Source organism: Mastomys coucha, unplaced genomic scaffold (genome assembly GCF_008632895.1).
Source record: "Mastomys coucha isolate ucsf_1 unplaced genomic scaffold, UCSF_Mcou_1 pScaffold22, whole genome shotgun sequence".
NCBI classification, from domain to species: Eukaryota; Metazoa; Chordata; class Mammalia; order Rodentia; family Muridae; genus Mastomys; species Mastomys coucha.
This window is the reverse complement of record NW_022196905.1, coordinates 216162094-216184522: the sequence shown is the minus strand read 5'-3', so window position 1 is coordinate 216184522 and position 22429 is coordinate 216162094. Positions and strand designations below refer to the sequence as shown.

At 42.5% G+C, this 22429-nt stretch overlaps 1 protein-coding gene and 1 long non-coding RNA gene across 4 annotated transcripts in view; one reads left to right on the top strand and one right to left on the bottom strand.

The window, feature by feature from the left end:
- Ednra (endothelin receptor type A) overlaps positions 1-22429 on the top strand; it is a 62365-nt gene that overhangs the window by 31716 nt on the left and 8220 nt on the right. For both annotated transcript variants that reach the window (XM_031340375.1, XM_031340376.1), the window contains exons 3-5: positions 4121-4248; positions 17591-17789; positions 21530-21682. In XM_031340375.1, the coding sequence (XP_031196235.1) occupies positions 4121-4248; positions 17591-17789; positions 21530-21682 (480 nt within the window). The remainder of the gene's footprint in view (positions 1-4120; positions 4249-17590; positions 17790-21529; positions 21683-22429) is intronic.
- Positions 4023-22429, bottom strand: part of LOC116069607 — a 71362-nt gene continuing 52955 nt past the window's right edge. The window contains exons 6-7 of one of the 2 annotated variants that reach the window (XR_004110061.1): positions 16479-16521; positions 4023-4271 (exon numbers count right to left, since the gene is read on the bottom strand). This is a non-coding gene — a long non-coding RNA (uncharacterized LOC116069607). Of the gene's footprint in view, positions 4272-12054; positions 12235-16478; positions 16522-22429 lie in introns of those variants that run through there. The other variant, XR_004110062.1, reaches the window with a different exon arrangement.

Here is a 22429-nt window from a genome sequence, read left to right as displayed (position 1 = left end):
GAGAGAGAGAGAGAGAGAGAGAGAGAATAAATAAACAAATGAAATTAGAACGGAAAAATCTGTGAGTTCGACTGTTTGTTTCCATGATGACCCTTCTTTTATGCCAGCTTTATCGCTAAGACAGAACAAGCTGGAAGAGCCCCCAAGTCAGCTTACCGCAGACCCTGATAGTGCTTGTGAGGACGAGATTAACATGCAGGTCCTTCTTGAGGTTGGGGTGGCTAAGATGACAGTCTGGGTTCCCAGTTTCAGAGGTGGAACCTATGGTCAGTTCACGGCATGGCACTGCGGTGAGCTGGTAGTGAGGCAGCCAATTACAGCCGCAGGGCACTGGGAAGGGACTGCCCGCCTCCAAGCAGACAGGAAGCAAATAGGAAGGGGAAGGGTTCACTTTCGGGATCCCTTCCAGTGGCCTAGAGGAGTGTGTGTGTGTGTGTGTGTGTGTGTGTGTGTGTGTGTGTGTGTGTAAATGAGCCTTAAAATAACAGTGATGGCCAAGTCACTCTCCCATTACTCGGTCCATGAGGCTGGGGGCCTCATCAGTCAGAGCAGTCCCAGAACAGTACTCCCTGATTTAGGGGCTATGAGAGGTAGTTACTCAGTCCACATGGCTGCTGTCTCCATAATCCTTCTCTGGTGCCGGATGCTGGGAACATTCCTGGAGTACTGCTGGCCCCCCTGGCAGAGGCAGCAACCACAATGTAAACCACCCTTGATGGTGTGGAAGTAGAGGAGTACTGCTGGCCCCCTGGCAGAGGCAGCAACCACAGGGTAAACCACCCTCGATGGGGTAGGGGTAGAACAACAAGAAAGGCCTTACTAGCAAAAGATAAGAATTCTGAAAAATACCCTTTCTAAGGGATGGAAAGATGACTCATTGGTAAGAGCACTGACAGCTCCTGGGTTCAATTCCCAGCAACCACTTGGTGGCTCACAACCATCTGTAATGGGATCTGATGCCCTCTTCTGGTGTGTCTGTAGACAGCAACAATGTACTCACAAACATAAAATAAATGAATAAATCTTTTAAAAAAAAATACCCTTTCTAAAATCTAGGGTGCTCAACCTGGAAGCGTCAATGGAGGTGAGCCTTCTATCTCAATCAAGGCAACAAGGCAGCTCCTCAGTTGAGGCCCTACTCAGTTGATTCTAATTTGTGGAAAGTCGACATTAAAAACCACAGACCTAGTTTTGATTAGAGGGATTTGCCCCCCAAAATTGTGCCTTCATAGTCATATAAATTATTTGTGAAGTTCTGGAAAATTGTCAGTGTTCAGAGCTGCATGTTAGTGGAGAGCCTGTTGACAACACTTTGTGGAAATGTTGATAAGCCCATTAAGACTGTTTATTGTGACATGGGAAAGAGTAAGGAAAGGTTGCATCAAAGAAAAAGATTCTTTGAAAACCTATTCAGTATGACAAGAACTTCAAGTCTCTGAAGAAAAAAATCAAAGAAGACCTAAGAAGATAGAAAGATCTCTTATGCTCATGGGTTGGCAAGATTAATATAGCAAAAATGCCCATCTTGCCGAAAGCAATTACAGATTCAGTGCAATCCCCATCAAAATTCCAACTCAATTTTTCATAGAGGTAGAAAGGAAATTTGCAAATTCATTTGGAACAACAAAAACCCAGGATATCGAAAACTATTCTCAACAATAAAAGAACTTCTGGTGGAATCACCATCCCTGATCTCAAGCTATATTACAGAATAATAGTGATAAAAACTGCATGGTACTGGTACAGTAACAGGCAGGTAGGTCAGTGGAATAGAATTGAAGACCCAGAAATGAACCTACACACCTATGGTTGCCTGATCTTTGACAAAGGAGCTAAAACCGTCCAGTGGGAAAAAAAGACAGCATTTTCAATAAATGGTGCTGGTTCAACTGGTGATCAACATGTAGAAGAATGTAAATTGATCCATTCTTATCTCCTTGTACAAAGCTCAAGTCCAAGTGGATCAAGGACCTCCATATAAAACTGGATACACTGAAACTAACAGAAGAGAAAGTAGGGAAGAGCCTTGAACACATGGGCACAGGGGAAATTTTCCTGAACAGAACACCAATGGCTTATGCTCTAAGATCAAGAATCAACAAATGGGACCTCATAATATTGCAAAGATTCTATAAAGCAAAGGACACTGTCAATAGGACAAAATGGCAACCAACAGATTGGGAAAAGATCTTTCCCAACCCTACAGCTAATAGAGGGCTAATACCAAATATATTCAAAGAACTGAAGAAGTTAGACTTCAGAGGATCAAATAACCCTATTTAAAAAATAGGGTACAGAGCTAAACAAAAAATTCTCAACTGACGAATATCTAATGGTTGAGAAGCACCTAAAGAAATGTTCAACATCCTTAGTCATCAGGGGAATGCAAATCAAAACAACCCTGAGATTCCACCAGTCAGAATGGCTAATATCAAAAACTCAGGTGCTGGTGAGGTTGTGGAGAAAGAGGAACACTCCTTCATTGCTGATGGGATTGCAAGCTGGTACAACCACTCTGGAAATCAGTTTGGCAGTTCCTCAGTAAATTGGACATAGTACTACCTGAGAACCCAGTTATACCACTCCTGGGCATATACCCAGAAGATGCTCCAACATGTAATAAGGACACGTGCTCCACTATGCTCATAGCAGCCTTATTTATAATAGCCAGAAGCTCGAAAGAACCCACATGTCCTTCAACAGAGGAATGGATACAGAAAATGTGGTACATTTACACAATGGAGTACTACTCGGCTATTAAAAACAATGACTTCATGAAATTCTTAGGCAAATGGATGGAACTAGAAAATATTATCCTGAGTGAGGTAACCCAGTCACAAAAGAACACACATGATATGCACTCACTGATAAGGGGATATTAGCTCAAAAGCTCGGAATACCCAAGATACTATTCACAGACCATATGAAGCTCAAGAAAAAAGAAGACCAAAGTGTGGATACTTCAGTCTTTCTTAGAAGGGGGAACAAAATACTCATGGGAGGTAGAGGGTGAGAGGGACTTGACAGGAAGAGAAGAAGGGAAAGGGGAAGGGGTGCAGGATCAGGTATTCAAGGAGACGGGATGATATACAGTGGGTCAAGAATTTGAACAGCGATGAGGGCTGGGGGGCTGGGGGTAGCCATTCCAGATGCCAGGAAAGCAAGAGGCTCCCAGGACCCATCAGGGATGAAACTAGCTGAAATGCCCAACAAAGGGGAGGGAGAACCTATAGAGATCACATCCAGAAGTTAGGCATGGCCCTCAGTTAGGGGATGGGGCCACCCACTCATCTCCAAATTTTTAACCCAGAAGGGCTCCTGTCTAAAGAAAATACAGGAACAATGAGTAGAATAGAGACAGAAGGAAAGTCTATTCAGAGACTGCCCCACCTGGGGATCCATCCCATATACAGACACCAAACCCAGATACTACTGTGAATGCCAAGAATGCTTGCTGACAGGATCTTGATATAGCTGTCTTCTAAGAGGTTCTACCAGGGCCTGACAAATACAGAGGTGGATGCTCGCAAGCCAACCATTGGAGTGAGCATGGGATACTCAATGGAGGAGTTAGAGAAAGGACTGAAGGACCTGAAGGGATTTGCAACCCCATAGGAAGAACAACAATATCAACCAACTGGACCCCCTAGAGCTCCCAGGGACTAAACTACCCACCAACAAGTACACATGGAGGGACCCATGGGCCCAGCCACATATGTAGCAGAGGATAGCCTTGTTGAGCATCAAAATGGAAGGAGAGGCCCTTGATGCTATGAAGGCTCCATGCCCCACCGTACAGGGAATGCCTGTACGGTGAGGTGGAAGTGTGGCGGGGGAGCAGCCTCATAGAAGCAGGGGGGGATGGGATAGGGAGGTTCTAGAGGGGAAACCAGGAAAGGGGATAGCATTTGAAATGTACATAAATAAAATATCCAATATAAATAAATAAATAAATGTAATAAATAGAAGAAAGGCTAAATAAATAAATTTTTAAAAAACCCATTCAGAAGTGGGGTGGGGAATTGAAAGCTAAGGGTGTGGCCATGTGTTCACACTGGGGCTATGAGCGGGCTGCACAAGGCTTGCCTCTCCCTTTCTTACCCCCATCTTCTCTTTGCAGCTGTTGGCAGGGCGCTGGCCTTTCGACCACAATGATTTCGGAGTGTTTCTCTGCAAGCTGTTCCCCTTTTTGCAGAAGTCCTCTGTGGGCATCACCGTCCTGAATCTCTGCGCTCTCAGTGTGGACAGGTAACGTGGCTCTTTCCTTTGCTCTTTAGTGGGGTTTAGAAAATCATTTTTCTCAGAAGAGAGAGTGAGAGAGTCTGTGCCAGACACAACTGTTAAGCAGTGCAAGTGAGGTAAGACTTTGCCAGTCTTGCCTCCCACCCTGTGTTTAGAATTGCTTTGCACATTTGCTAATTGGTATTGATCTGAGACTCTAGCACGCACCTTAGCACATGTGGCCAATGGTACACAGCTGGCTTCCTTAAGACAATTAAAAAATATTAAAACGATGGAATAAACTTGATGAAAACAAGAGACCTAGAATATACAAATCCTGAACTTTAAACTGGTATTATTGTTATTATTTAAAAAAGGAAAATACCATTGAGTTGTATTTTAAATGCTTGAGCCAAGCAATAAATGTATAAAGTTGTTATGTTTTTCACTAAGCGTCCTTAAATGCTAAAGTGTTCCATTTTTTTTTTCAAAAGAAGGCAACAAAATCAATAACTGCATCAAGTTCTGAAAGACCCATAATCCTCACAGATGACTTTAAGGGAGAGCTTACTGAATTGAGGGCTGCAGCCCCATGTGGGTGGGTGCCAGAGGAAGCTCTCGCAACACCAGCAAAAGAAGCAGGAAAGTTCCTGAGCATTTTATAACCAAAAGTTCATTCAAAATCAAATGCGCAGTGGACCCAAGGTGTGCTGTACTGCTCACCCATGCTGCTCCAGGTGGCTGGCCTGCAGCCTTGACCACACAGAGGGGCTCTATAGTGTGCATGCTCCCGTTCTCACACAGTGAGACTCTACAGTGTGTCTGTTCATGTTCTCACTACACAGTGCCAGTAACGCTGCCTGAAGCAACCTGGCCCAATTTCAAGACCACTATATGTACTCAACTGCAGTGTTTATTGTACATACTAAACATAATGCTTTGATTCCAGAAAACAAAGGCCATCACTCCACACAAGTGTGTGTCATTGCTTTGACTTGTGTTAATATATTTGATTTCAAAAATTTTTGTTAACAGTCATTGACTTGAGTTTCATCTTAAAAAATCTTTGGGGTCGCTTGCCTACGTGACTTCAGTCTAGCACTAGGACTGGGGGAAGAAGGACTTGGACTCACATGCAGGACTAGCACTAGAACTTAGATGGGCTAGGACTCAGATTCATGTATCTCTCGCAGTCCCCCGGGCCCAGAGCGCTTGGGCCCGGGGATGCAGCACCAGTTCAGAGGAGATAGCTGCTGCTTTAGACCCAGTATGTTTCAGATAGCCTCAGAGGTACCTCAACTGTTGAGCTGCAAGATTTTTCATTTCTCTTTTGCAATGATTGTAAAAGCCTCATGTCATTTTTAAAGAAATACACTCAGATCTTACAAAAAAAAAATCTTTAAATGAATTGAGATTAGAACAGACTTTCCAACAATTTCTGAAATGACTCTAAACATTTTGCCACTTTATACTATGTATCATACAAGGACATACCCTCAGCATTGACAATTATAAAATCAAAAATCAGTCACTTCTGAAAAACTTTGAAGCTGACCATAGAGTACAGTATCAAAGTCGGCTAAAATACAATTTTTTAAAAGAATTATTTTATTTTACATATGTGTGTGTGCAGGTGCCACAGACATCAGAAGAGGGCATCCGATCCCTTGTACCTGGAGTTAACAGGCCATGAGCTGCCCAGCATGGGTGCTGAGAATGGACCATAAATCCTCTGCAAGAGCCACAAGTATTCTTAACCACTGAGCCATCTCCATCCCCAAAGACAGTGTTCTTTATGTAAAAATAACAAGAATTTCCATGTCATTAGTATGTAATTTTGCATTCATTTTTAATAGATGATAAAAGCTGAGCCAGTGAGATTTAAAAAAAAAAAAAAAAAAAAAACTGCAACCTGTGTCCAGAACAGATGATGTAAAAGTAGAAGTGAGGAACTGGCCCTGTAAAATTGACCTTCGACCTTGACACGTGCACTATGAAATGCCACACACTTACCATGCATACACACAACAATAACAAGCAAATAAGGGGCTGGCGAGATGGCTCACCGGGTAAGAGCACTGATTGCTCTTCTGAAGGTCCTGAGTTCGGATCCCAGCAACCACATGGTGGCTCACAACCACCTGTAATGAGATCTGAAGCCCTCTTCTGGTGTGTCTGAAGACAGCTACAGTGAATTACGCTGGAACGAGCAGGGCCAGAGCAAGCGGGGCCAGATAGAGCAGGGTGGAGCGAGCGGGACAGGCAGAGGTCCTAAGTTCAATTTTCAGCAGCCACACACATGATAGTTCATGGCCATCTGAACAGCTACAGCGTACTCATACACATAAAATAAATAAAATAAATCTTAAAAAAAACAAGCAAATAAATTAATCCAATTTATCCATGATACATTATCAGTAAATGTTTGATCTGAATGCCTATTTTATGTACCTATTACATGGTGGCTTATAAAAATTTCTCAGGCAAGGGGCTAGAGAAATAGATTTGTGATTAAAACAATGCAGTGCTCTTCCAGGGGACCAGAGATAAGTTCCTAGTGCCCACATCAGGTGGGTCTCAACCACCCATCATTCCAACTCCAGGGGAATCACTGCTCTGGCTCCGTGGACAGCTGCACATATGTCCACAAGGTAATTAAAAATAATTTTTAAAAAGCTTGGAGATAGCGAGATAGCTTGGGAGTCAGAGCACTGGCTGTTCTTACAGAGGACCTGGGTGAGGTTCCCAGAACCCATAGTGCAACCCAAACAACTCCTCTTCTTTAGGCCTCCGGGAATGCCCAGGGGCACAAGCGTTACACAGGCAGAACACCCATCCACATTCAATAAAATGAATTTTGTAAAATTCTAAAGCACAAAGGGTCACCAATGGAAAAAAATTTAAGAAGCCCTTTTAACAAAAAAAAAAAAAGACCTAATTTAAGGCTGGCATGGCAACACTTGGGAGGCAGAGGCAGGCAGATCTCTGAGTTTGAGGCTAGCCTGGGCTATAGAGCAAGTTCAAGGACAGCCAAGGCTACACAGAGAAACAAGATCTGACTATCCAATGTCACCTGCAACTTCTAACATTACATATTGATACATATATCTATATATAATAATTATATAGTGTAATTATTATAAGGAATCAAAGTCAGAATGTTACAGCACATTTTGTGGCATACCTGCATATTTAATCTAGTGCTATGTGGTTGGTATGTACAATGTGCCATTGCTGTGTGGTTTGTGTACAACGAACCATTGCTGTGTGGTTGGTGTTCAATGAACCATTGCTGTGTGGTTGTTGTACAATGTTGAAGAATGCTGTGTGGTTGGTGTGTGCAGTGTGCCATTGCTGTGTGGTTTGTGTACAACGAACCATTGCTGTGTGGTTGGTGTTCAATGCACCATTGCTGTGTGGTTGTTGTACAATGTTGAAGAATGCTGTGTGGTTGGTGTGTACAGTGTGCCATTGCTGTGTGGTTGGTGTATACAGTGTGCCATTGCTGTGTGGTTGTACAATGTACCACTGCTATGTGACTGTACCACACACCATTGCTTTGGCTCACATACGACTTAGAAAAGCTTTCATTATTTTAAGTCATCCCGCTGATGGCCACTCCCATCAGCACAGAGAGTAGCTCACTCTCTAAGGAACACTAAGTGCTGTGGATACTCAGCTATGATTTCTTTTTGGTTTTTTTTGAGACAGGGTTTCTCTGTGTAGCCCTGTCTGTCCTGGAACTCTCTCTGTAGACCAGGATGGCCTCAAACTCAGAGATCCGCCTGCCTCTGCCTCCCAAGTGCTGGGATTAAAGGCGTGCGTCACCACTGCCCAGCTCAGCTATGATTTCTAATTTTCAAATAAAATTATTGCTGTGTTTAGACATCAAAACACATTAGTAGTTATAAAATTGTAAAGGTGTATTTTTAAAAGAAACCATATGTCTCTAATGCCTGAAACACAAAATAAATGAAATGTTTTGGGCTGTTATTTGAAATAAATATATTTGCCAAAACTAAAACACAAAAGATAATTTTATCAATAGTTTAAAATACAGTGATATGAATAATTTAAAATGTCCACATTTCTGTGGTTAAATGCAAAGATTATAAATTACTTCACTGCCTATTGGAATCTGCAGCAATCTGTTGAGAAACAAGCCGTGAATGAGCTGCTTCGGCCTAAGTCAGATGTTAAGGACTGCTGTGTTACATCAGGGAGCTGTGGCTCTGGGTAAGACCTGACAGGCACACAAAGCCTGGTTAATTCCCAGTAGTAGAGAAATGGAAATGCAGTATAAGAGGCCACTGTATAGTCCCACTGACTAAACGAAAGATCCAGTGTGTTGGCCAACCAGATTGAGCAAGCACCAACCTGATTGAGTCACCAGTAAATTCTCACTGTTGCTCCCTACATGAGCACACCAATACAATTCCCTCCTTCATCTACATGCTGTATTGTAAAGCATTGGTGGGTTGTGGTAGGCATGGCTGCCTCCTACTGTGTTAGATCTGAAAATTAGAGGTTTTAAATGGTACCTCTTACACCACTGATATAGAGATGTGTTCTCATTACATTATGTGATTAAAATTTAGATTAATAAGTCTAAAAGTCTTATTTTAAAAGTGAGGGAGAAAAATAAGAAAATAATACTGACAGTTGACAAAAGGAATGACATGTTATTTACATGTACCTTGTTAGATGTTTAAAAGCTACAGTGTCTAATCAATATGATAGAGAGGTAGGATTAGGGTTATGCTTAGACAGGGTTATAGTTAGGGTTAAGGTTAGACTTAGGATTAGTCAGGGATGGGATTAGGGTTAGGGTTAGGGTTAGGGAATATTCTGACACATCATTGGGCAAACAGAATTAGAGTACATAGAAATGTAATGTATGCTCATATCACTGGATAAAGTGAAGGACTGACCCATTTATAAGTTGTGCAATAGCTCCCTGAGAGGTAGACTTAAAGTCTTACTTATTCCTATATACAATAGTAAAATACACAATTGCCATTTATTAAATATGTATAAGAACTAGACACATTATAGTATATAGAAAATATTTTCTCTAAGTGTGTATTGCCATAATTATCCCCATTTTACAGATATGAAAGCTAAGGTTGAGCAGTTTAATCAAGAATATAAAACCATGAAGCCTAGAAGCCAGTAACCAAATGGGTCGTCTTCATTCTTAACCCCTATACTTAAGCAAAATCTCAAACCACAAAGTAACAGAACAAAATAATACATTTTGATTTCTGGAGTGAAGAACCTTCTCAGAGGCTGGAGAGAAGGCTTCAGTGTTAAGAGCACATGCTGCTCTTGAAAAGGACCGGGTTCAGTTTCCAGAACCCATATGGTGGCCCACAACCACCTTTAGCTTCAGCTGCAGGTGATCTGATGTTCTTCTCTTCTGGCACCTGCATGTATGTGGTGCATATAAATACATGTGTCATACACACATGTATAAACACATGTAAGTAACTCTTTAAGAAGAAAAGAATCTCTTAACTTAAAAAACAATAAACCTAGCAGAACCATCCTCTGAGAAGCTCCACCCAGCAGCCAATGGAAATACATGCAAAGACACACAGGCAAACATTAGACCAAGCTTGGGAAGTCTTAGGGAAGAATTGGAGGAAGGATGGAGGGACCCAAAGAGGACAGGGACTACACAGGAAGACCAACAGAGTCAACTAACCTGGACCCTTGAGGCTCCCAGAGACCGAACCACCAACCAAAGAGCAAGCATGGGCTGGACCTGGATCCCCCAATCTCCGCAGATGTGCAACTCAGTCTTCTGCAGGGGCTGTGCCTGAATCTGTTGCCTGTCTATGGATCTTATTCCCCTAATTGCGCTACCTTGTTTGGCCTTGGTGGGAGAGGTTTGGTCCAGTCCTGCAGTGACTTGATGTGCCAGAGGGGGTGATACTCATGGGGTGATTCTCCTCTGAGAAGGGGAGGGAAGAAAGGGAGAGAACCTTTGGGGGAGGGAGGTACTGGGAGGAGAGAGGGGATATTGGGATGTAAAGTGAATAAATACATTTTTTAAAGAAGACAAAAATAATAGACATTCTGAATGTAATCCCAAGCATATTTAAAGAGGTAAATATTCAAAATTCAGACCAAACATTCATAACATTTTTAAATGAATAAGACAAATTCTTAGTTACTCAAAGCCCATCGCCAGCAACACACCTCCTAATCCTTCCCACATAGTTCAACTAGGGACTAAGCATGTGCAAACATGGACATGTGGGGTCACTCCATCCACCACAGGCATTAAGGCAACAGGCCTCCAATCTGAAGGGAAACCTTCCCCGCTACAGACCCAGCCAAGGCTGTGCCTCCTGGGTTGCTTCCTAATCTCAGAAGCTTTCTTCCTGAGCTTCAACCTGCCCAGCATGGGAAGGGGGTGACTTAGTTCACCGACTCCTCTCTCTGGTGTGGGGTACCCTCCACAGAGTCCCTCCTCTCCTCATTCCATTCAGGAATCACATGATTCATATTAGCCTTGAGTCAAGACCCAAATAAAATATCATTCTTCATTTAGAAGAAATAATAATAATAATAAGAATAAGAATAATGCCAAAATTATTTCATTCAGATGTGGTTTGACTTTTAAATCAAGGAGATGAGACATTTTAAAATGCCATTCTACTAACACGGCTTTCATCTAGAAGAGGGGCTCCTTGGGAAAAAACTCACAATCCTTTGTTAGTGGCCTTTACCCTTATATTTCATTTGATGCTGAATTTGAGCTTGAGGATCCACACTAGGGGGACAGATTTGACATTTATGTTTCAAAAGTTTTCATACTGGAGAATGAACCATGTTCACACACAAAATTCCCTTAATATTTTTTTAAAGAGCATTTTATTTTGTGCCGGTGTGTATGCATGTGTGCACATGTGTGTGCACGTGTGTTGTGCATGCGCATGTGTGCACATGTGTGTGCACATGTGTGAGGGGTGTTGTACACATCAGTGCTTGTGCCTAAGGAGGCCAGAAGCATTGCATCCCTTGGAACTGGAGTTGCTGGTAGTTGTGATACACCCGACATCGGCACTGGGAACTAAACTTGTGTCTCCTAATCTCCTTACAGTTAATCACTGCACATAGAATATCATTAGCTTTGAGCCTTCACATGATCTCACTATATTCCACTAGAGGGAGGAACCACTTTTTTTTTTAATGAGACAGCAATAAGAAGGGGGACTCTGGGGTCCTTTAAAAATAATTTTTAGTTTTTAAAAACCATATTTTTCTTGTCTGAACCAGATTACCACCCAGGAAGAGTTGCCATGGTATTTTAATGATATTTTTAAAATGTGATAATCATCTTTGGTTTTGGAGCTGTCCTGAGAGAAAGCATATGTCTAGGCACTTTTGAATGTCTTCTCCAATTACTTACTGAAATGCAGAATGCAACAAAACCAAAGAAAAGTCCCAGCTTCCTGGCCATGGTGCAGAGACAGATAAACAAGCTGGTCAGAGAGCCATGGTCTACACCTGGTTAATGAGCCTGCTCTGCTCAGCTGTGGACTGGCCTCGGTTTAACCCTTTCACTAATTCCTCCTCAAATTTAACTAGTATTTATTTACCTTAAATATATGTTCTTATTCTCTTATGAGAAAGGCAGGCGAAAGTTTTCAGAAATAGGGAAAGAAATTTAAAAACAAGTCTTGTCTTCTGCCCAGCTTTATCAGTAAACTTTATAATGCTGAAGTTAAGTACTCTTTACAAGGGATGAACTTTTCCCAGAAAAACTATGAATAATCAACTGTTACCAACCATTAAATGGTTTTTTTTTTCTTGCAGCTGTGATGAGTTTCAAATGTTACTTTTACTTTATTTGGGGGGAGAAGAGAAGAAGAAAGGCGATTCAGTGCTGCTCTCTGTGAAGTTAATAGTCTTGTTTAAAGCACGAGACGACGACAGGGTCACGCTATAAACAAGCCCGGGTACAGATCCAACTTGTAGTTAGAAGATGTCTGGGGAAGGAGCCTATAAAAAGATAAAACTCTCTTAACAGCTCTTCCAGAGCAGCATATAATTAGAAACCTGGAGACGCTGCAAAGACCCATGAGGAAGGCAGCTTTTGTGTATATGCCTCAAGCTTCAGACATGATGGCAGCGCCTCCAGCTGTTGATTGGTACCCTCCCTGATAATCTCAGAGACAGATGCGAAGTCCAGAAGTGTAAGATGGTTTTCTGAGGTGTACTGCTTTAGACTCGGACACGTGTTTTCTCCTTGTTCTGCTTGTGGTTTCCCACTGATGTATAATAGGAGGGAAGGCACAGAAGTGGTTGAGCCAAGAGACGAACAGGCTGCAAGCAGACAGTGTCACACTCTGGCTAGGGCAACTCAGGATCTCGTTTTGGGTCTGTTCCCTGCAACATGCACTTAAATCATCCCTTATCTTACTCTGCTGTCAGGATCAGGCAACTGGTTAGTTTTGCTAACCCTGTTTCTCTTTGATAACCAGACACCCTCAAACTCAGTTGTTTAAAATAACCATTTTATCAGATCTCACTATGTTATGGGTTGGGAATTCGGCCACTTCTGCACCCTGTCACTTTAGCTGGGTTCTCTAGTAGCTGGCAGCTGGCACTGAGCTTGTCTAAAGTCCCCAACTCACTGGTCCGGCCCCTTGGCAGGGTCAGCTGGAAGTCTCGGGGCCTCTCAGCCTGGCAGGACTGTGGTGCCAGTCTATCAGAGGCCAGTCCTGGAACAGGAGAGGCCAACAACAGAACCAGCCACAGAAGTGCCCACATTGGCACCTATCAATCACCAACTCATGTGGCTTCTTGTGAGAAGTCTCACTGGTCAGGATTTTCCCACTAACCTTCTGTGTGGCAATGGGTTTGTCCATTGTGTGAAGATATAAATCTGAATTAACAATCACAAATGAGCAGTCGCCCTTAATTAAATATAGCAGAGGTGCCTCTTTACCCTCTTGAAATAGCAAAATTGAAAAAAAGCCAATGGGTTGTGCTGTGAGCAAGCATCTGTCAACAGGCACTTCCTAGATACTGCATTTTAAATCACATGACCCAGCATGCTGAAACACAATGTCATGCAACTGGCCAGGAGACTGAGGCAGAAGGATCACAGAAGTTAGAGGCTAGGGTGAATTCAAGGCCAAGTTGGACTGCAGGGGAGACTGGGTCTCCAGAGTGAACTCATTTTGGCTACCTCTCGTTACCTTGATTTAACAATGCTACTGCTAATAACTCATCCAGGAAAGTTGCTAACAATAAGAAAAACATTTGTGTTCTTCACTCCTGTGAGTGAGGTGCTAAGCATGACTCATGACAGAAAGAGTGATGGAGATGAGACCAATACCATGCCATCATGTGCAGCCATTAAACTACAAATGCCTTGCCTGTGGGAGTGTTCCCATATAAACAGGGCAAAAATACAGTTATGACTGATCTGAGTAAAGGACACGTTCAAACTACGCCTACAGTAACAGCAATGGGCAGGTGGTGGGAATGTACACCCTTAATCCAAATACTCAGGAGGCAGAGGCAGGGTTGCAGTAGAGGATGCCCAATCTAGTAGGTTCATTCCCATTGCTGGGCCAAGGAAGGCTGTTTTAAGGCAAGGTGGGCCCAGACAGCAGTTAGAAAATTGTCAGCATAACTTAGGCAGTATGAGGATTGGGGGGGGGGGAGTGAACACCCTGGGGGAAGAGCACCTTGGGGTGGGGAGTGAGCACCTTGGCAGGGAGGGCAAGCACCCTTAGGGAGGGGTGTTTTGTTGAGGGTTTGGGGGCTTTTGATGGGTTGGGGTTTTTTTGTTTTTGGGGGGTTTTTTTGAGACAAAGTCTCTCCCCGTAGTACCAGTTGTCCTGAAACTTGATATGTAGACCAGGCTGACCTCAAACTCACAAAGATGCTCCTGCCTCTGCCTCCTGAGGGCTGGCATTACTGAGAATGTGGTGGAAGGGGTGCAAAGCTAAGTCTTGGGGCTGAGGTGGCAAGAACAGGTCTAGGGCCGCTTTGGGCTGTTTGGGTGCTCCTCGGACGCCCAGTGGGACTCTCAAGTTGGCAACTACCTATTCAAGTTCAAAGTGTGAGGTGGAGTCCAAGCTAGAACTATAAATTTGAGCATTATTAACACATAAGTAGATTAAATGGTACTAATTCCATAGGATGGGGGAGCTCACCAGAACAGAGTTCCAAGGTCTGGCACCTGGAGAAATCCAGTTATAAGCGTTTGGGGATAGAATGGGTCTAGCTAAGGAGATGAGGAGTGACCAGGAGAATATGGGGGCAGCCACGTGATGGGACATTCCAAGAGGAAAGATCAGTTGGTGGTGAGATGACTACTGAAGACATCTTTCAGACACACACGTACATACACATGAATTAGAATAAAGGCATTCAATAGTAAGAAAAGTGTGTGTGTGTGTGTGTGTGTGTGTGTGTGTGTGTGCGCATGCACATGTGTTAGATAATAAATTTCCAAAAAAAAAAAAAAACTCAATGTTGCAACATTTAGGGTTTCATAGTTTCCACAACTTCCCCATGTCTGTCCATCATCACAGGGAATTGTTTATTATTGCTCCTGTCATCATTTCCTCATAACATCTCACAAAGATGTTAGCAAGATCAATGTGATTACAAATGGAAAATATTCTGATTCTTTGTAAAATGAGTCAATAAAAGACTGGACTGGTTATGAGTCATTTTGTGAACTATCTGCTAAAACCCACTTCTATGTATAAAAGAAATCTTATGTGTGGGGGGGGCACTTGTGTATATGAGTGTGTATGTGTGCATGTGTGTGCATGCTAGTCAGATTTATTGGTGATACTGTATGAAATGAAGCTGATTTATAAACATAGTCACCTCATTGTCTTACTTAAACCATCTGCTTCCTTAGGCACCAACTAAGACAGCTGGCTTCTTACTCTCTTGTGAACGAAAGTGTTTTGTTTAAATCACCTAACTAAGGTTAGGGAAGGAGAAAAGAGACAGATGCATCTTGGCTGGAAGTCGTGAAACACAGACATCTGATCTCCACTCTAGCTTTTACTGACCATTGGACTGCTAGATCAATAAGCCACAAAGAAGAGAAAATAGATCTAGAAATCAAAATAAGCACCAATCTTTATCTTACATCTTACTGTAAAAAAAAAAAAAAAAAACATGGATTTTAGGATAGAGTTTATGCCTATAAGGGTTTTCATGGTCTGTTGGGAGAGCAGTATTTTATTTCAATCTGAACAAACCTGGGTTTTTTTCCAGACATTCTTATGCACACAAATCTTACTTACCCTAAAAACATTTTGCAAACCAGTTCTCCAGCAAATTGAGATGCACGTATGTCATGTGGTATCATCATACTATACAATATATATACTAGAGAAGTTTATAGGTTTTAATCTATAAGCAAATCTGATAAAGAATGAGACATTGCCATTCTTAGGAGCTGCGTTTCACAGATACATACTGTGTAGACACGCTGAAATGGTGAGCTAAATAAAATGGCAAAGAGCTCATTTTTGGTGAATAGGGTTGACTTGTACACAGCCTTGGCTTATTAATTAATCTCCAACAGTCAAATGCACAGCCTGCGAACTCAAGCGCACCTGTATCCAATGGTCTGGCCTGTTTACAGCCTTCTTCTGTCTGGCACTATTCAATGAAAGCTATAAAAAGAAAATGTTTCCTTTCCATTACAACATGAAGAAAATTTTCAAAAATTAAGCCACAAAAATACATGCCGCTGAAAAAAATAAAAAAGACCACAGCATGTCCCAGGTCTTCTCTTCATAGTAAGTCTAAAAGCAGCTAGCATGCAGCCAGCACATCAAATCAAAGGCATGGATTTTCAGACATCTATGTGTGATTGCTAGCATAAAAATATTAAATAGCTAGGCACAGTAGAACACAATTGCAATCCCAGCACTTGAGAAGCAGAGCATGAGGATCAGGTGCTCAAGGTCATCCAAGGAAACATTGTGTTGCTCCTGGACTACATGAGACACTGTATCAAATGTGTACATTCATACACATACCAAAGATATTGAGGTGAAAACTAAAGCATGATTTCTTAAAGCCAGAGGGTTGTTTATATTCTATTCATTATTCATTTATACTTGTATCCTTCCATCCATGTTAACTATTCTTTTCTGTTGGATTGTTGATCTGAAGGTTAGGAAAGAAGGTGTTTGTAAACTCATATTCTCTGACACAGTTCTATAATGGGAGATAGTTAACAACCCTTCCATACTTACCAAATTGTGTGTGTTGAACCGGTAAAGCACAGTCAGATTGTATCTTGTAAAAGAAAGGAGAGAACATGTGTGATCATGATTCACTCAAGGATTGAATACTTCATTGGTAATGTTTCAAGTTTTGTTACTAGATAAAGAGAAGCCAGAACCAGGCAGTGGTAGCACATACCTTTTTAATCCCAGCACTGGGGAGGCAGAGGCAGGTGATCTCTGTGAGTTTGAGGACAGCCTGGTCTACAGAGTGAATCAAGTATATACAGATATAGAGAGATGGTAGATAGATAGATAGATAGATAGATAGATAGATAGATAGATAGATAGATAGATAGATGATAGATAGATAGATAGATAGATAGATAGATAGATAGACAACTATGAACGTCCTAGCAGCCTGTCTCCTCCCCCACCTTAAAGCACACAGGCACACACCTCCTGGGACCACTTTCTAAATGCACTAAGATTTCCTTTTTATTGTGCCATTATTTATTTAATTACTGACTTACTGACAATTTCATACACATACACAATGCATTATGAAAATATTCATCCCCCCATTGCCCTCTCTTGTTCCCTCTCCCTGAACCCCTTCTTCCTGAAGGGAAGTCCTGACTCTCACCTGCTCCTCAGTTCAATAAATATTGCTTCTGAGCGTGGGTAGATGCTGGACAGATGGACAATTCACCGGTGGCCACACCACTGAAGAAATGACACTGCTTCGCTCTGTCACCACTAACTGCTCAGGAAGGGTGGAGTCTCATGGACTGGTGAAGGGCCCAGTCCTGCGAAGGTCTTAAATAGGCCTCCATAGCTGCTACATGTTCGTGGTTGCCACATCCACATCATATGTGGATGACAGTGCTTCGTAGCACTCATAAATTTTAGTGCTTTATAGAGTTTAGACTCAGGCCTGGCAAGCTGTTTCCAAATGGGAAGCTGGCTTGCTTTGTTTCATTTTATTTCCCATCAAGGCTCGCTGAAAATTCCTCGAAAGGCAATGGTTGTACTTCTGCCCAGGGGAGGCATTTTCCAGTCAAAATTTCGTTCAAAATATACTAACAACATGATTTATCCCCCTTCTTTTCTTTTCTTCCCTCCCCGCGACTCCCATTCAGGTACCGAGCAGTGGCTTCCTGGAGCCGAGTTCAAGGAATCGGGATCCCCTTGATTACTGCCATTGAAATCGTCTCCATCTGGATTCTTTCCTTCATCTTGGCCATCCCAGAAGCAATCGGCTTCGTCATGGTACCCTTCGAATATAAGGGCGAGATGCATAGGACCTGCATGCTCAACGCCACGTCCAAGTTCATGGAGGTATTGAGCATGTGCACAATTCACTAACCATATCAAGTTCAACACTTTAATTTTAAAATGTGCTAAAGCTCAGAATGAGTTAGTTGGAAGGGGAGGTATTGTGTACGCCACTCTCTTGAGACCTGCTGCTGTCTTCACAAGGCTTCTGTGACGACTGCCTGCAAGGCGAGCCTGACCTCTGGGTAGCTTCTTGAATCTCCTCCTCTTACCTTATAGCACAACTGTAGTCAAAATTGGTTTTCTGTATCAAAGAATTACAAGGCAACCTACTAAGAGAGACTACCAATATATGTGCAAAATGTAATTTGGTTTTATGATTAAGAGATACCCACAAGACATTCCCTCTAACAGACACATAGCTGTTACTTGAGGAAGTACAGCTGGCTCAGTTACATTTCTGAACACAAATCTTATTTGCCCTAAAAATATTTCACAAAACATTTCTCTAGCAAAATGAGAAGAATGTGTGCCCTGTGAGGAATTATTTTACGTACTTGAAACTATAGGTTCTGATCTAAAAACAAATTTGGTAAAGAATTAGACATCAAGAGTTGGGTTTGCTCACTGCACATGTGCAGCAGTGTTTATGGGGCTGACAGGAATGTGGACAGATTCAAAGGCTGGCATCTGGGATCACATCAGCACTATGCATCCCTGAACACTAAACAAGCAAACAAACAAACAAATAGAACCCAGGAAAACTGGCCAACTAGTAGCCTCAAAATCAAAGTCGTTTTCTTACTGCCTTTTAAGGAGGTCAGGTTCCACAACAACAACAACAAAAACAAGACAGGAGGATGACTTAGCCCAGGGGATGGACTTGGGAGGGGCAGACAAGCATTCTAGGCTTTCAGAGAAAAACATTAGAGGAGAGACACTCCTATATGAAGGGACTTGCTGACCCCCTGGAAATGAACAAAATCAAACAGGTGGTGTCGTGAAGCCTGAAGTTCCTGTGTAAGGGTTTGAGGAGAGGGGCCCAGGTGTTGGCCTCGGTGACAATCAAGGGTATGAGTCAAACTGGTGAGATTTCAGAGTTTGTTCCAACTCTAGAACACACTTTTTTTTTCCTAACGTAACTTTCTATCTTCTATCAGGCTCCACCCTTCATCTTTGCTCTCCTTTAGCCTTTCCTAAGGCCCTTTCCAATCCCTAGCTGATGACATCAGTTCAAAAAAAGAAACTGTGTGACCTCTTTCTCAGTACGCCTCTCTCGTGGGAGGGGAGGAGTACTCCATCCTGACCTCGCCTGGGTCACCTTCCAGACCCCAGGCAACGGCTGGGGGGCCATACCCACTCAGCCTGTAATTCTGTGAGAAGAGGCTACGAACACTGGGTAGGTGAGAGAGTAGAGGGAAGGGAGAGGCTCAAAGAATGTTTGTACTGTACTTCTAAACAAGGACACAGATCAGATGCTCTTCAGGGTCATGTCAGAGATCCTTCTGCAGTGGGGTGGACTAGGAAAGATCTGGTAAAACAGGAAGAAACTGGCTGCTTTGGGAGTTTTCACTTAATCCAGGAAAATGTGTTTGTTTTCACTAAATTTCCCCTGAAATGTATTATTTCCTCTGACTTTGTTTGTTTGCTTGTTTTGTTTTGTTTTGTTTTGTTTTGTTTTGTTTTTCAAGACAAGGTTTCTCTGTATAGCCCTGGCTGTCCTGGAACTCACTCTGTAGACCAGGCTGGCCTCCAACTCAGAAATCCACCTGCCTCTGCCTCCCAAGTGCTGGGATTAAAGGCATGCGCCACCACTGCCCAGCTTCCTCTGACTTTAAATATAGATAATAATCTACTATATTGTTTAAGGATACCATGGATTTTTTTAAAGAGAAAAACATATGTGGACAATCCTAAAACATTAATGTTCAACATCTTGGTAGGTTTTTTTTTGAGCCATTATATTATTTAATTAGAACTATATAATATTTAACTTGTTGATGAATACATATCTTTATCAGAATTTTATTTTCAGTATTTTGCTAGCTCCATTCCAGTGTAATTGGTTTCCATTGTGGCCACATATATTTAAATTTGTGCTTATTAAAATATAATGTTGAGGTCTGAAGAGTTAGTTCATTTGATAAAGTGATAAAGCGATAACATTCAGTCCCCAGAATCTATGTAAGAAGCTGGTCACAGTGGCACAGGCTTGGGAAAACAAGTTCTGGGAAAGACGAGGACCAGTAAAATCACAGGCTTGAGTCGGATTGCCTAGCCAAATTGGCAAGCCCTAGCTCCTCATGTGAGAGACTCTATCTGAAAACACAAAGTAAAGGGCTCCTGAAGAATGATACCAACACTGTTCTGTCCTACACACACACATGCACACATGAACACATACATGCACACACATGTGCATACAAATACACGAACATGCCTGAACACACACAGGAACACATACATACACACACATGAACATGAGCACATGAACATGCATAAACACATTTGTTCTCAGAAGGAATTCTCAATCTCACCAGATTTCCAAGGGCGACTGAACTAGTTAAGAAGCCTTGCCTGGACTTCTGTCTTCTGGAACCATTTTCAGATTACTTACACAGCCATAAAGGGCTGCTTTCCATATGGAAGCTGTCAGGGTTCAGGGAACATGGTGGTCATGTCTGTGTGAACTGATCAAACTATCACAAGAAGACATCTTATCCTCCATAAATAATCTGGAGAAAGAACACAAGAAAGTCAAAAGCATGTCTTCCCAAGTCTGAGGTAAATTCATTAGAATAGAGTTGAGTATCAGTCTCCAACTTTGATTTTTATCCTCCATTAAAAAGACAGGAAACGGGCTGGCGAGATGGCTCAGTGGATTAAGAGCACCAAGTGCTCTTCTGAAGGTCCAGAGTTCAAATCCCAGCAACCACATGGTGGCTCACAACCACCCATAATGAGATCTGATGCCCTCTTATGGTGCATCTGAAGACAGCTACAGTGTACTTACATATAATAAATAAATAAGTATTTTAAAAAAAAAAAAAAAGACAGGAAACTGGACATTGTTGGACTTGTATAAATCCTTGCCCACAGGGAGAGTGTGTGAAGTCAGCCTTTAGCTAGAATGCCTCCCCTCAGTGTTTCCAGGTGGCAAGTATTAGAGAGAGAGAGAGGAGTTATTGATGGCTGAGTTATGTGACTCTGGGGTCACATAGCAGACATACCAGGGAAAGGGCTACTTCCACTAACTGCAGCTACACAGATAAGCCATTCATTGATAGCCTTCACTGTTCCTAAATGAGACACTCATGGTAAGTACACTTGAAACACAACAATCAAAAAGTCAGCCAATCTTATGTTGAGGCTCATCAATAAAGGAGGATGAAAATGTCTCCAATCCCGTTGTGTGGACTTTAAGAGGAGGCTCTTTGTACTGATCCATCGTGTAGTAGAAATCAGCGTTGGCTTCTTAGAAACACCCTTGTAGGGATAATTAGACCGTTCTGATAAGCATCTTTCATGTGTTAAAGCTCAGCAGCAGAGCACTTGTCTAGTGTGTGTGAAGCTAGCTAGGTATGATCCAGTGATGGCGTGATAAAATGGGACCCAGTGATTAAGTAAAAAAAAATGCTGAGCACAAGTGCAGGGTCTTCACTGCTGTCGAACTGGGGGTGGGGAGGGCTTGCGAGAGAGATATATAAACTGTATCTACGAGCACAGAGACTGTGGAGTGAGCAGGGTGCCTCTCAGTTAGCTTTCATTCCAATGTCTCATCTTTCCCTTTCCTCTCTGGACAGTCCTACCAATATGTGAAGGACTGGTGGCTCTTTGGGTTCTACTTCTGCATGCCCTTGGTGTGCACAGCAATCTTCTACACGCTCATGACCTGTGAGATGCTCAACAGGAGGAACGGCAGCTTGCGGATTGCCCTCAGCGAACACCTCAAGCAGGTAAATACCATTCTCAAGAAGGTGCTGAGGCCTTTTTAAATCAGCAAGACATGGAGGCATTGATCATTTATCAGCAAGCCATGGAGGCATTGATCATTTATTTGCACAATTCACTAACAAGATACAGTGGCTTACAGTATGCAGTACAGTAATATGCTGTGCAGATGTGCATTCTAGGAGCAGTAGGCTAGACCACACAGCTTACCGTGAGACAGTACCATCCAACTCTATGGTGTTTGCGCAGTGTTGAAATGGCCAAACTACACATTTCTCAGAACCTCTCTGTCACTGAACTGCACATGACCATGTTGTATGTAACAGATTTACCCTGATTCTCTAAAAATAAAAATGTTCTCTTGGAGCTGTTTCTTTATATAGCCTCAGGAATTCCTTTGGGGGAGTGGACTCCTGCCTGTGAACCAGATGGCCTGGGGAGGCTGGGCTTAAAGATAGTTAACTCTTGGTTATTTTCCCAAGAGTGTATTGAGCATGTGTATGTGGATGAATTGAAATGGGCCTGGGACTGTACCAGAGCAGAAAGATGCATGTGGCCATCTTCCTTTGTGGGATCTGAAGTCTAGTCGTAGAATAAAATACAAATACAAGCAATTAGACAATATAGTGATGGAGTGCAGCACAGGAAGCCATGCTGCACACAGCCATACAGCACACAGCCGTCCAGCACACAGCCATACAGCACACAGCCGTCCAGCACACAGCCACCCAGCACACAGCCGTCCAGCACAC